General features: G+C 36.0%; 2 protein-coding genes across 5 annotated transcripts in view; one reads left to right on the plus strand and one right to left on the minus strand.

The window, feature by feature from the left end:
- Positions 1 to 1,912: 1,912 nt before the first annotated feature.
- Positions 1,913 to 13,284, plus strand: part of LOC129534113 (uncharacterized) — a 40,404-nt gene continuing 29,032 nt past the window's right edge. The window contains exons 1-2 of one of the 4 annotated variants that reach the window (XM_055389857.2): positions 1,913 to 2,069; positions 6,298 to 6,442. The gene's annotated coding sequence lies outside the window, so the exon portion shown is untranslated. Of the gene's footprint in view, positions 2,070 to 6,297; positions 6,443 to 10,116; positions 10,250 to 13,284 lie in introns of those variants that run through there. The other 3 variants (XM_055389858.2, XM_055389856.2, XM_055389855.1) reach the window with 3 other exon arrangements.
- Positions 10,064 to 11,026, minus strand: OR2W1 (olfactory receptor family 2 subfamily W member 1). Its single transcript, XM_004043521.1, has one exon. It carries the CDS (start codon positions 11,024 to 11,026, stop codon positions 10,064 to 10,066), a length of 963 nt encoding a protein of 320 aa, XP_004043569.1.

Raw genomic sequence — 13,284 nt, forward strand, 5'->3', positions numbered from 1 at the left:
GCTGAGACTAGAGGCACGTACCACCATGCCTAGCTAATTTTTCTATTTTTAGTAGAGACGGGTTTTCACCATGTTGGCCAGGCTGGTCTCGAACTCTTGACCTCAAGTGATCCACCCATCTTGGCCTCCCAAAATGCTGAGATTAGAGGTGTGAACCAACACAGCCAGCTCCATTTTAAAATAGAATTATGTTTTCTTGTTTGAGCTTCTTATATATTTTAGATATTAGCCCCTTATTAGATACATCATTTGCAAATATTTTCTCCCACTCCATAGGTTGTCTTTTCATTATTTTATTTGTTTCCCTGACTGTACAGGAGCTCTTTAATTTGATATAATCTCATTTATTTATATTTGCTTTTGTTGACTGTGCTTTTGGGGTCATATCCAAAAAATCATTGACCAGATCAATGTCATGGAGCATTTCTATGATTTCTTTTAGTAGTTTAATAGTCTTATGTTTAAGTCTTTAATGCATTTTGAGTTGATTTTTGTATATGGTTTGAGGTATGCATGTAATTTCGTTCAACATGTGGATATTCAGTTTTTCAACACCGTTTATTGAAGAGACTGCCCTGTCCCCATTGTGTGTTCTTGGCACCTTTGTTGAAAATCAATTGATTGTAAATGTATGGATTGATTTTTACGCTATTTTGTTCCATTGGTTTTTGTGTCTGTTTTTATGCCAGTATCCTGCTGTTTTGATTACTATAGGTTCACAGTAGATTTTGAAGTCAGGTATTATGATGCCTCCCGTTTTTTTTTGTTTGTTTGTTTTTTGATTCAAGGTTACTTTGGCTATGGATTTTTGTGGATCCATACAAATTTTAGAATCGTTTTTTCTATTTCTCTACAAAATGACATTGGTACTTGGATAGAGATTGCATTGAATCTTTATTTGGGGTAGTATAGGTATTTTAAAAATACTAATTTTCCCAATCCATGAACATGAGGTATTTTTCAATTTTTGTGCCTTTTGTAATTTTAAATATCAGTGTTTTATAGTTTTCAAGTGTACAAATCTTTCACCTCCTCGGTTAAATTTGCACCTAGTTATTTTAATTAATTTATTTTTTATTATGATTGTTTACTTAATTTCTTCTCAGATGATTGTTAGTGTATAGAAACACTACTGATTTTTGTATATTGATTTTGTTACCTGTAACTTTACTGAATTTGTTTATTTGAATAGCTTTTTTTGTTGTTGGAGTTCTTAGGGTTTTCCAAATAAAGGATCATGTCATCAGAAGAGACAGTTTCACTTCTTCATTTCCAATTTGTATGCCTTTTTTTCTTTTTCTTGCCTAACTGCTCTGGCTAGGACATTCAATACTATGTTGAACAGAAGTGGTGAGCGTGGGCATCTTTGTCTTGTTCTGGATCTTAGAGGGAAAGCTTTCAACTTTTTATCATTATGATATTAGCTGTGGGCTTGTAATATATGGCTCTTATTGTGTTGGCAAAAATAGATTCTCAGAATATAATCTCCAGATTTTGTAATCCACAGATACAATTACATACTGATTACCTACTCTGTAATATGGAATTTAAAAAATTCCATGTGTGATTTTCTAACTCTATCATAGGTCGGTAACCTCTATACATCTGGAAAGGCTAGATGTGGCAAATGTTTCCTTGTAAAAGTTTTGGGGGAAGCTGAGAGCAGCTTTCTCACATTATACACGCAGGTCTCCTATAAACGCCGGTACATCCTCCCAAAGCGTGATGGGAATCTCCAGATCGCTAAATGTGTCCTGTTACTCCATTTCTCTTTTCCCACATCAACGTCTGGTAGAAGGAAGGCCAACTGCCCCATGGTCGCTACCATTCCACCCGTCCTCATCCGGGACTTCGCTGACCTTCCGGCCGTTAAGGCTGTTGTCTGTTGTCATCAGGACCAGGTAGGTCTCGCCCAATTGGGACAGAGAGGTCCCCCGAGGACCGGATCTGTGCGGCGCCGTGGCCTAAAGAGGAGGCCAGGCAACTCCCTAGCTCCGCCTTCGCGGGCCCTGCACCCTAGCAGCCTCTGCGTGGTTCTTCCCGCCCGGCACACCCGCGGCCATCCAAAGGTGCTGTGTCCCGGCGGCCACCAGGTCACCGAGGTGGGGTGGGGAAGACAGGTTCGCCGCTGCTTCAGGCCTGGGATCTCTGCTGGAACTCTCTACAGTTTTAAAAAAATTTAAAATTTATAATAATGTATGTTTTTTAGGTATTGTTTTTACTGACAAATTTTATTTCTAGATCTTTCATCAGTTTTCTCATGCTGGTCAACAAATAGGCCTTCATCACACACTAATTTGTAATGTCATTCTTTTCATATTTACTATTCTAATGTAAAACACACTAGGGTCTGTTTTGAGACAATGTTGTTTCAATCATCTGCAAATCAAACTCTTTTTCTTTTTTGAGACAGAGCCTCACTCTGTCACCCGGACTGGAGTGCAGTGGCACAATCTCTGTTCACTGCAGCCTCGGCCTCCCAGGCTCACGTAATCCTCCCACTACAGCCTCCCGAGTAGTGGGGACTACAGGCACAGGCCACCACGCCCGGCTATTTGTTTGTTTTTTGTGGAGACAGGGGTCTCACTCTGTTGCCCAGGCTGGTCTCCAACTCCTGAGTTCAAGCTATCCTCCTGCCTAGGCCTCCCAAAGTGTTGGGATTACAGGCAGGAGCCACTGCTCTTGACCCCAAATCAAACCCTTAGTAATATTTGATAGTATTTCAATGCTGGCCAGAGCAAATCCTTGCTTATTATTCGTTTATGAAAATGGCTTGACTCTTCTAAGTTGTAATTTGACCAAATAAATCTTGAAATAAATTTGTTACAATCCAAACACAATGCAGACAATTATTTGAAATGTCTGCATTTAAATTTATATTTAAAAGTTATTTTTTGAAGAATGTGGCATGTCTCATTTTATTTGTTTTTCCCTTTTTCTTGGTAAAGATTAATAATACTTTAAAAATGTTCAACATATGTTAAGTTCATCTTTATTGATATTTTATTTAATTGCTCATTGCTTGTTGTTAGGAGAGCTATATATGTATTTTTTAAATTAATTTTTTTTTCTTTTTTAACTTTTATTTTAGGTTTAGGGGTACATATGCAGGTTTGTTACTTGAGTAAATTGTGTGTTGCTGAGGTTTGGTGTTCAAATCATTTTGTCACCCAGATAGTGAGCATAGTACCCAATAAGTAGTTTTTCAACCCTTACCCTCCTTCCTTCTGCCACCCTCAGGTAGGCCCAGGTGTCTGTTGTTCCCCTCTTTGTGTCTGTGTATACTCAATGTTTAGCTCATACTTATAAGTGAGAACATGTGGTATTTGGTTTTCTGTTTTTGCATTAATTCACTTAGGATAATGGCCTCCAGCTGCCATCCATGCTGTTGCAAGGGACATGATTTCATTCTTTTTATGGTTGCATAGTATTCTGTGGTGTATATATGTCACATTTTCTTTATCCAATCCACCACTGATGGGCATCTAGATTGATTCTATGTCTTTGCTACTGTGAATAGTGCTGTGATGAACATGCGAGTGAATGTGTCTTTTTGGTAGAACAATTTTTATTTCTTTGGGTATATACCCAGTAATGGGATTGTTAGGTCAAATGGTAGTTCTGAGTTCTTTGAGAAATCTCTAAACTGTTTTCCACAGTGGCTAAACTAATTGAAATTCCCACCAGCTGTGTGTAAGTATTCCATTTTCTCTGCAACCTCACTAACATCTGTTATTTTTTGACTTTTTAATAATGTCCATTCTGACTGGTGTGAGATGGTATTTCACTGTGGTTTTGATTTGCATTTCCCTAACGATTAGTGATACTGAGCATGTTTTCATATGCTTGTTGGACATGTGTATGTCTTCTTTTGTGAAGTGTTGGTTCATGTCTTTGCTCATTTTTAAATGGGGTTGCTTTTGCTTGTTGATTTGTTTAAATTTCTTATAGATTCTGGATATTAGACCTTTGTTGGATGCTTAATTTGCAAATATTTTCTCCTATTTTGTAGGTTGTCTGTTTAATCTGTTGGTAGTTTCTTTTGCTGTGCAGAAGATTTTAAATATTTATTTTGTATATTTCTTTTTCACAGAGTCTATAGGGATTTCTAATAGCATAATTTTTTTGTGTTAAAAATGGAGTGGATTCTGTTATCTTAAAATAGTGATAGTTTTCTTTCTTCTTATTTTTTGGGGGATATACCTGTATTTTTCAGCTAATGTAAAACAACAGAGTAGAAACTCTAGTTGATATTTGCTCTTAAGCATTTTAGTTCAGAGGGACTAAAAGCAAGGTGCAAGAAATTAAGAAGTAATGAATAGTGTCTAATGAGAAAAATAGAGTGTGTTTTGAACTAGCCTAACCCAATTTGGTCATGCTCAGCAACAGGGTCATTTTTGGTAGTTAATCATAGTGGCTGAAAAAGGTGAAGTGGGCATATGGTTAGCATTTACCACCACAATCCTATGTCCCAGTTATGATGAAAATGACTCTGATCAAATTCTGCCATGAATATAGAGATTAGTTAGCCAGACATTAGCATAAGACAGTTTATGTCATGTGCTCTGTAAATTTAATAAATCCTCAGCTCTCTGCCCTTTAAAATACTCCAAAGTACCTTGTAGAAAGGTGTATTTGAAGAAGATAAGACAACAGAGGTAGGGTTTTACTTTCATGTCAGCATTGAGAAAGTGGAACTTATCCATGGTAGGACACAGGCCCATTTAGGGAACAAGTCTTGGGCACTACCCCTAAAGTTTAGGCTACACATCTTGCTAGGTTCTTATGCCCTTCATAGAAGAATAGGGAATGTTTCTAAAATATGTTAGATGACCCTCATATATTTGGTACCACTAATTTCAGGATGATAACTGATTTAAACCTCAATTATTATGTGAGTTGGCTAGGCATCAGATGTTGACCAAGAGGTAGATAACTGAACGGCCTGTGGTAGCTGCCTTGGAGGGCAGCCTTTCTGGCTAAATGCTAGTTGACCTCCCCATCTAATAGTGTACATTTACTGATAAGAGCCACTCATGTCCATAAAATGTTATATATATATATATATATATTTTTTTTTTTTTTTTTTGAGACGGAGTCTCGCTGTCTCCCAGGCTGGAGTGCAGTGGCATGATCTTGGCTCACTGGGCTCACTGCAAGTCCTGCCTCCCGGGTTCACGCCATTCTCCTGCCTCAGCCTCCCGAGTAGCTGGGACTACAGGTGCCCGCCACCACGCCCAGCTAATTTTTTGTATTTTTAGTAGAGACGGGGTTTCATCATGTTAGCTGGGATGGTCTCGATCTCCTGACCTCGTGATCCACTGCCTCGGCCTCCCAAAGAGCTGGGTTTACAGGCGTGAGCCACCGTGCCCGGCCCATAGAATGTAATATTTGAATGAATAAATGCACTTATATCAATAGCCTGACAAAGTGTTTTAAAGTATACTACAGTTACCATGACAAAGTGTTTCTCTGAAGAAACTTGTCTATGAAGAATAATGAGATTGGTAAGAAAACATAAATAAAAAGAACTACCAAGGAACATTTCCATCCAACTAATTTTAAAGAGAATAAATTGACCTGGAGTTAATTACCTAGTAGAATTAATTTCTACACAGTGATTTGGAATTTGGGAGTACAAATAGTGAAAACAGGTACTGGAATTGCTCCAGTGCTGGGAATGGACCCACATATTCAGAAATGCGTACTTATTGGTACTAGAAAATTTTCTACACAATTACTCTACATTAAATATTACTCCAGGTTTTCAGGACATAGAAGTAGCTTCTTTTTAAAAAATCCTTTTCATGTTACTTCTCCACCTAGATAGTTTCAAAAAGTGCATTATTTTTCAATTTCAAAATTTTATTCATTGAAACATAAACTTGGTCAGTTCTATTCAAGACATCAATATGAAGAGAAATCACTGAATTGTAGAAAGGTTTGTATAAATTAAATTGTAAAAGTGTGAGCTAAAAATATGCATTATTAATACAGAAAGCTTCTTAGTAATAATACCAAATATGTGCTCCTTATAATCACATGGATCAAAATTGTATACTCTTTAGTTAAGGGATGTAATGGGGAAAAATAGAAGATTGGAATTGTTTTAATTGCATCTGTGTTCTGAGGAATGGAGCAGCAGCAGCAGAAGAAAAGGTGTTCTTTTACTTAAAACAACAAATTCTATTTTCTAATGCAAGGTGAGTGTATCTTTACCCCTTATTCTAGTGTTTATAGAAGATAGAGCCAGACAAATATTTCTCTCTAAGTGATAGTGACATTATTCCTTCACAGACACTACAATTGAAAGAATTGGAGGTCGTATGTCAGAGACAAAGACAGATTGGAATAGAAGTTGGGACCGAAAGTAAATAAGATCTTCCAAAACATGGAGCAAGGGGGACTAAAAAAGCAGACATCCAGAGAGCAAAGCTCTGTGGTAGGGATTGCTAAGGAATTTTAAGAAGTCAAATATTCATTAGGCAATGTTTTCCTTTTTATCCTGCAGTATAATCCTCCTTTATTATTCCCAGTTCTTTATGAAAATCCCACTAACTGCATTCCCCACTTGTTAGTGGTACTTTAGAGAATAAAAGAAAATAGGCTTGGTTCACTGGCAAGAGGACAAGAAATAGTCTTTAAGTGGAGAAGAAGCTGTTTTGTACAGTAGAAATTGGTAAGGACAGTGGCCACAGGGACTCAACTGTGAGAGGAGGTTAAAAATTTATCAGGAGCAGTATTTTAAACAAAAATCCTCAAAAATAATAGAATCCTTCTCCCATAGAAAATAATTTTCAGAAATACAATGGAGAGTATCAGAATTTCTTCAGAAAGTAGAAAGAATTTTAAAATTTAACTTATGCAGGCTGGGCACGGTGGCTCACGCCTGTAAATCCCAGCACTTTGGGAGACCGAGGTCGGTGGATTACCTGAGGTCAGGAGTTTGAGACCAGCCTGGCCAATATGGTGAAACCCCGTCTCTACTAAAAATACAAAAGTTAGCCGGATGTGGTGGCACACGCCTGTAGTCCCAGCTACTCGGGAGGCTGAGGCAGGAGGATGGCATGAACCCGGGAGGTGGAGGTTGCAGTGAGCCGAGATTGTGCCACTGCACTCCAGCCTGGGCGACAGAGACAGACTCCATCTCAAAAAAAAAATTAACTTATGTATTAATACAAAAAACAATATCAGAAATGCCAGAGACCTGGATGAACTGGTATCTATAAAAGTGATAAAATGAATCAATGTACTTCAGTAAGTTGGGTACATATTTAGACTTATAAATTATCAGCATCTATACCCAGGTATTGCTTGAAAAATGTTACCAATTAATAATTAGCTTAATTTTTACAGCATGTTTGAAAATTTGATATGCCATATCATTTTTATGCAACATACTTCAATAATACATGTCAGTAAATTTATTTAAGATATAAATATTCATTGTAAAGTAGGTAAATGTATGTACTTGCAAAGATACCCAAACACATCAATTAAAATAATGGGATTAGAATTGGATAATAAGTGCATATATACATATTTGACCTCTAGAGGTTCCTGTACTTCAAAATTCATCACTATATGACAATTGAGTATCATAGCATCTTCTGCTTGAATCCATTTATGATAAGTTTTTGTTTAAGAAGTGAGAGAAAATTAATAATTGTTATGAATATAAACAGTTACAGTAAAAATGGCATTTCATTTTCTCTAGATATTCATGATTCTCTGAATTTGAATAATGTATTTTTTAGATTATAGTCTTCTAAAGAAGAGAAATATTGAAAGAATTAGCTATTTACTTGCACTGAGGGGAGTCATTGTGTCCATTTTCTACTATGATTTTCTTAGTCCACCACTCCTCGAGTTATGATGGTTGACTCAGTTAGAAGGGTTGCTTTTATCTTTAATCATAAATCATTATGAATTTCCTTGTCTGAACTAGTCAACATCTACCATGTTGTGGTTAATTGGTACCAATCAGAGTTGAACTTGTGGAAGAATCTGGAGATGTCCATATGAAAGGAAAATAGGCAATAAACTAGATTGTATTATATTGCATTTTTCCGACACTAGGCATATGTGGTTTTGAAAATTACCTTTTTACTGGGTGTTTTGTGAGTGGCAGAAACATTTTCCCGCCCTGGCCAAGGGCTAACCTTAGAAAAAGATAAATGTGATGGGTATAAAATCTAAGAGAGCTGACTTAGTTTCTGGATATTGTTAAGCCCTTTGAGACTGGTGCTCCACAACAGTAATTAAGCATCATTATGATGCAGGTCAAGGTAAGACATTTCTGAAATTTTCTAGGACATGTTTTTGAAGGCTTGGGATATTCTGCTTAGCTCATATTTATGTTTTTTTTTTAGTTAAAAATGATAACAAGATGATTTTTGCTCTGTTTACAAACATTTGCATGAACACTGAAAAATTCATCCAAATCGTTAAAAATATTCAATGCCTACTAAGAGTCATGGAACCCTATTATATGATGGTGAATCGAGAAAGAACTATACAAAAATTATGCTTTCAAGAAACTTATAATTACATTGGCTAGAGGCTTATCAGTTCTATAAATAATATTTACAAAACAATGCAATTCTAACCTTCATAGAGATTTGTATGGCTTGTTAAGAGAACCATAGTCTTAAGACAATGGGCTTCAACGGGGGGGCACACTCTGGGATGCAGAGACTTTTGTAGGGTTATAAAGTTAGTTTTAAGGAAATAACTTCCAGATCCTCCTTGTTCCTTTGTTTTCTTCGCTAACATTTTCTTGAGGAAATGCCAGGTTGAGGAGTTAGACAGATTCTCTTTCCAGCCTTCACTTTCAAAGATCCCTTCTCCTCCTTCACAAAAGAAAGGCATAATTACCATCTCTACTGATCTTACTGTAACATATCATCCACATTGTGAAAACCAGTGGTACACCAAAGAAAGGGACAACTCAAAATGCTGGTGGTGGGCTGCTCATCATTAAAGATGACATGATGGAAGAGAAAATATATATTTTTAGATTCTAGCAGTGTGTCTTTCTAGATCTATCTAGATTGACTACTATTATTAAATAATGGGCACTTTTAGAGAAAGGTATCAGATCGTGGCAAAAATAAAAGTTTAATTAAAAAGTAATCACATTGTCCCATAAAAGCTAAATATTGTATTATGATAAATAGAAATAAAAAGATTTATTCTGTTATGCAATTCCACTACATATAAACATTACCACATTTCTAAAAATTCACGTAAATCCGCCAGTTCCACAGATGTATGTCAAAAGCCTAACTGGTTTCAAACTAGTCATATTATCTTTCCATTAAGTTGAGACAATCATGGAATAAACATTTAACGAATGAAAGAGAAATTGATAAGACTGTGTCATTACCTTTAAAACCCTTTAATATGTGGCTTTATATTACGATAGAGTAGTAATAGACTTAAATAGCAGAGACCCTTTACTCAAGATATCGATTTGAAATTTCATTGAAAAAAGAGTGAATTGTTTTAAATGGGGCTTATGACAATTGTCTCATAAACTGCACTGTTTGCATCAAACACAAATAAATATTTGGGTGGCATTACAAAAGATTGGGTGTACAAAATCATTATTGTGTATATGTATATTTTTTCTCAAGCTCCAATAGAATGAACATTATTTGTATATTATTTAATATACACACCATAATGTATATGAAACCATTTGCTCAGGTCTATACTTTGGAAGAGGCAAGGATTAACATTGAAAATACAAAACTAGATAACCAAAACAGTTTCTATGTAGTTTTAGAATAAATTAAATGCATTCAAATTTATGTTTACATCCCATTTGTGTTATATTTCAAGCAAAAATAAAATTTCTAATGATCTATTTTCTCTGATGATATACCAATGATCAGGGACATAAAGGAGCTAAGTAGAATGGTTGTAATTTTGTTTGCATCTACAAAATGTTTGTATATAATAATTTATTGATCTCCATGACCTAGGAATTACTTGCGTTTGTAAAAATTAAAGAAAATTAGAAAACATATTTAATTGCCTTATTCACTCTAGTCTTTATCTATGACTTGCAATTCTTCTTTATTTTTGTAGATTTGTGGTGAAATCTCATCAGTTTCTTCAGGGCATCCTTCATGTCCTTATTTCTTAAGGTGTAAATGAGCGGGTTGAGACTTGGAGTGATGACGGTGTAAAAGAGGGTGAGGAACTTGCCCTGGTCTTTGGAAGCCCTGTTACCTGGTTGCAGGTACATGTAGATAATAGTTCCATAGAATATAGACACTACAGTAAGATGAGATCCACAGGTATTCATTGCTTTTCGCTGGCTTGCTTTTGACTTCATTCTCAGCACAGCTTTGGCAATGTAGCCATAGGATATAAGAATAAGGATGAGAGGTGTGAGGACAATTATAATGCCTAAAGCGAAAACAGACATTTCAACTGTTGTGGTGTCTACACAAGCTATCTTGACCAGAGCTGGCAACTCACACAAGAAATGATCCAGAAGGTTGTTTCCACATGTGGGCAAATTCAGAGTGAGTGTACATAATACTACAGAATTGGCCAAACTAATACTCCAGATCACGATAATCATCTTTAGACATAGATGTGGGTTCATGACTACAAAATAATGCAAGGGCTTACATATAGCTGTAAAACGATCATACGACATAACAGCCAGGAGAAGGCACTCAACTGAGCCCAACCACATGTAAACATAGAGTTGGATGATACAACCCACATAGCTGATGGTCTTATCAGGTCCCCACAAGTTGACCAGCATCTGAGGGATGATGCTGGTTGTGAAACATAGATCTAGGAAAGATAAATTTCTGAGGAAAAAGTACATTGGTGTATGAAGCTGGGAATCCAGGAGAGATGCAAGAATGATGGCTGTGTTACCCACCAATGTAATTAAGTAGAAGATGGCGACAACTCCTGACAGGATCATCTCCATTTTTGGATGGTCAGAGAAGCCAAGCAGAATAAAACCATGTAAAGAACTATAATTGCTTTGGTCCATAGTCCTTCAATGTCTAAATCCTAGAGTGAGAAAAGGAGGAGGAGGAGGTAGATGATGATACAAGGATAAGGAGAAGGAAGAAGAAGGAAGAAGAGGTAGAGGAGGAGAAGGAGGAGGGAGAGGAAGAAGAAAAGGAAAAGAGGAAGAAACAATTTGTCAACATGAACTATCTAAATAATTTGATAAAATATAGAACTAAACAAAGAGAGATAATTTATGTTACTAATTGAAAAAATTTAATGGATAAAAGTAAAAATTACAGCCAAGAAATCTGCTATTTGTCATAGATTCTTTTATGGCAATGAGTTTAATATTAGATTTTTTAAAAAAAATCCAGGTGACCATGGGGAGTTCACTTTTAAACTTGAGGTCTGAATTATCTAACGTGTAGATTTGAAAGTTTGAAATAGATGCTGGTTCTAAAATGACCCTATGATTCTTTATAAGCTAGTTAGCTTGATAAAATGAACATATTCTTTTATTTGATCAGTAAATTCACCTATAAAATTTAAGTACTGGGCTAATGGTAGGATGAGGAAAAGATGTGATAACCTGGAGGATGAACCTGGGGACATCATGCTAACTGAAGTAAGCTGAAAGACAAGTATTGCATGATTTCATTTATATATGGAATCCAAAAAAGTTGAACTCATAGAGGTAGAGAGTGGGGGCAGGAGATGGATGGGAAAAGGGGAGATGTTGATCAAGGGTACTAAGTTTCAGTTAGAAAAAAGGAACCAGTTTTAGTGATCTCACAGAATGGTGACTACAATAAACAATAATGCATTGTTTATTTCAGAATTACTAAGAGTAGATTTTAAGTGTTTTCACCACAAAAAATAAGTATGTTAGGTGATGGGTTTGTTAATTAGCCTGATTTAATCATTACACATTATAAACATATATTAAAACATTATATTACACCCCATAAACATATACAATTGTTGCTTAATTAAAAATAAACCTTAAAAAAGAGTGAGGAAAGATTGTTCTTCTTTTTTCATATCTTAGTGACTAAGCACCTTTGATCTCCTAGTTTGTTATGTAGGACATCTGGTGTTTACCCTTGGACGCTTTGTCTCTCTCATTCTTAATGCCGTATCACCAAAACTGGTAAATTTGGATGCAAATATATATGCTAATTATCCTATCACTTTAAAAAATCCCTACCACCACAACCCTAATTCAAATCACTATGATTTCTTTTCTGGATTCTGGCAATAGTCTTGCATCCAGTCCTTGCATCCAGTCTTTGCATCCAGTCTTATGCCTTTGCATTGTTACAACATTTGATGAAATCATGTCATCCATCTCCTTAAAACTTGTCAGCCACTTTACACTACATTTAAGAAATACTATATTGTATACTTAAAATTTTGCTAGGAGGGTAGATCTTATGTTAAGTGTTCTCATCACACGCACACACATACACAAACACAATAAAGAAGGTGGGAGGAAACTGTTGGAGGTGATGGATGTATATATGGGATAGATTGTGTTGATGGTTTCACAGGTATATACTCACCTTCAAACTCATCAAGTTGTATACATTAAATGTGTACTGCTTTTGTATGTCAGTCATACTTCAATAAAGTGGTCAAAAAGCTAAAATAAAACATTTGGTTAAAAAATAACAGCCATTAGCCAGGTGTGGTGGCGTACTCCTATAGTCCCAGCTACTCGGGAGGCTGAGGCGGGAGGATCACTTGAGCCCAGGAGTTCGAGGTTGCGGTGAGCTATGATTGCACCACTGCACTCCACCCTGGGTGCTGGAGCAAGATCCTGTCTCAAAAACAAACAAAACCCAGATAAATATCAAACTGGTGCTTCTTCTCTCTCTTTATATAGATGTAGTACAAAAAGTTGTGCTTTTTTTGTTTGTTATGCCATTTCAAATATGTTTTTTTGAATGTTATTAAGAAATTACTTCCAGCTGTGGCCATGATTCAAAAGTGGATACATTTGTGAGACTAACCAGAGATAGTGGTTGAAATAGCCGTTTTGAGAAAATCATTTTGTGATTTCTTTAGCATTAGCTTTTCAAAAATTATGATTTGATTCTGAGTTTTGCCATTAATCAAATTGGATAGAAAGAAAAATAATTCTCTGAAAGATATTTCAAGGTGTCACACCCCATTAAAGTTCCATAATGTCTGAGCAGGGGCATGAATAATTAATGCTTATTTATTTTAACAGACTCGTTGATGTGTATAATTGTGCCTAACTTCTGAATAAAATAGGGCTTCAGTTAAAATTAT

Source organism: Gorilla gorilla, chromosome 5, assembly GCF_029281585.2.
Source record: "Gorilla gorilla gorilla isolate KB3781 chromosome 5, NHGRI_mGorGor1-v2.1_pri, whole genome shotgun sequence".
In the NCBI taxonomy this organism is placed as follows: Eukaryota; Metazoa; Chordata; class Mammalia; order Primates; family Hominidae; genus Gorilla; species Gorilla gorilla.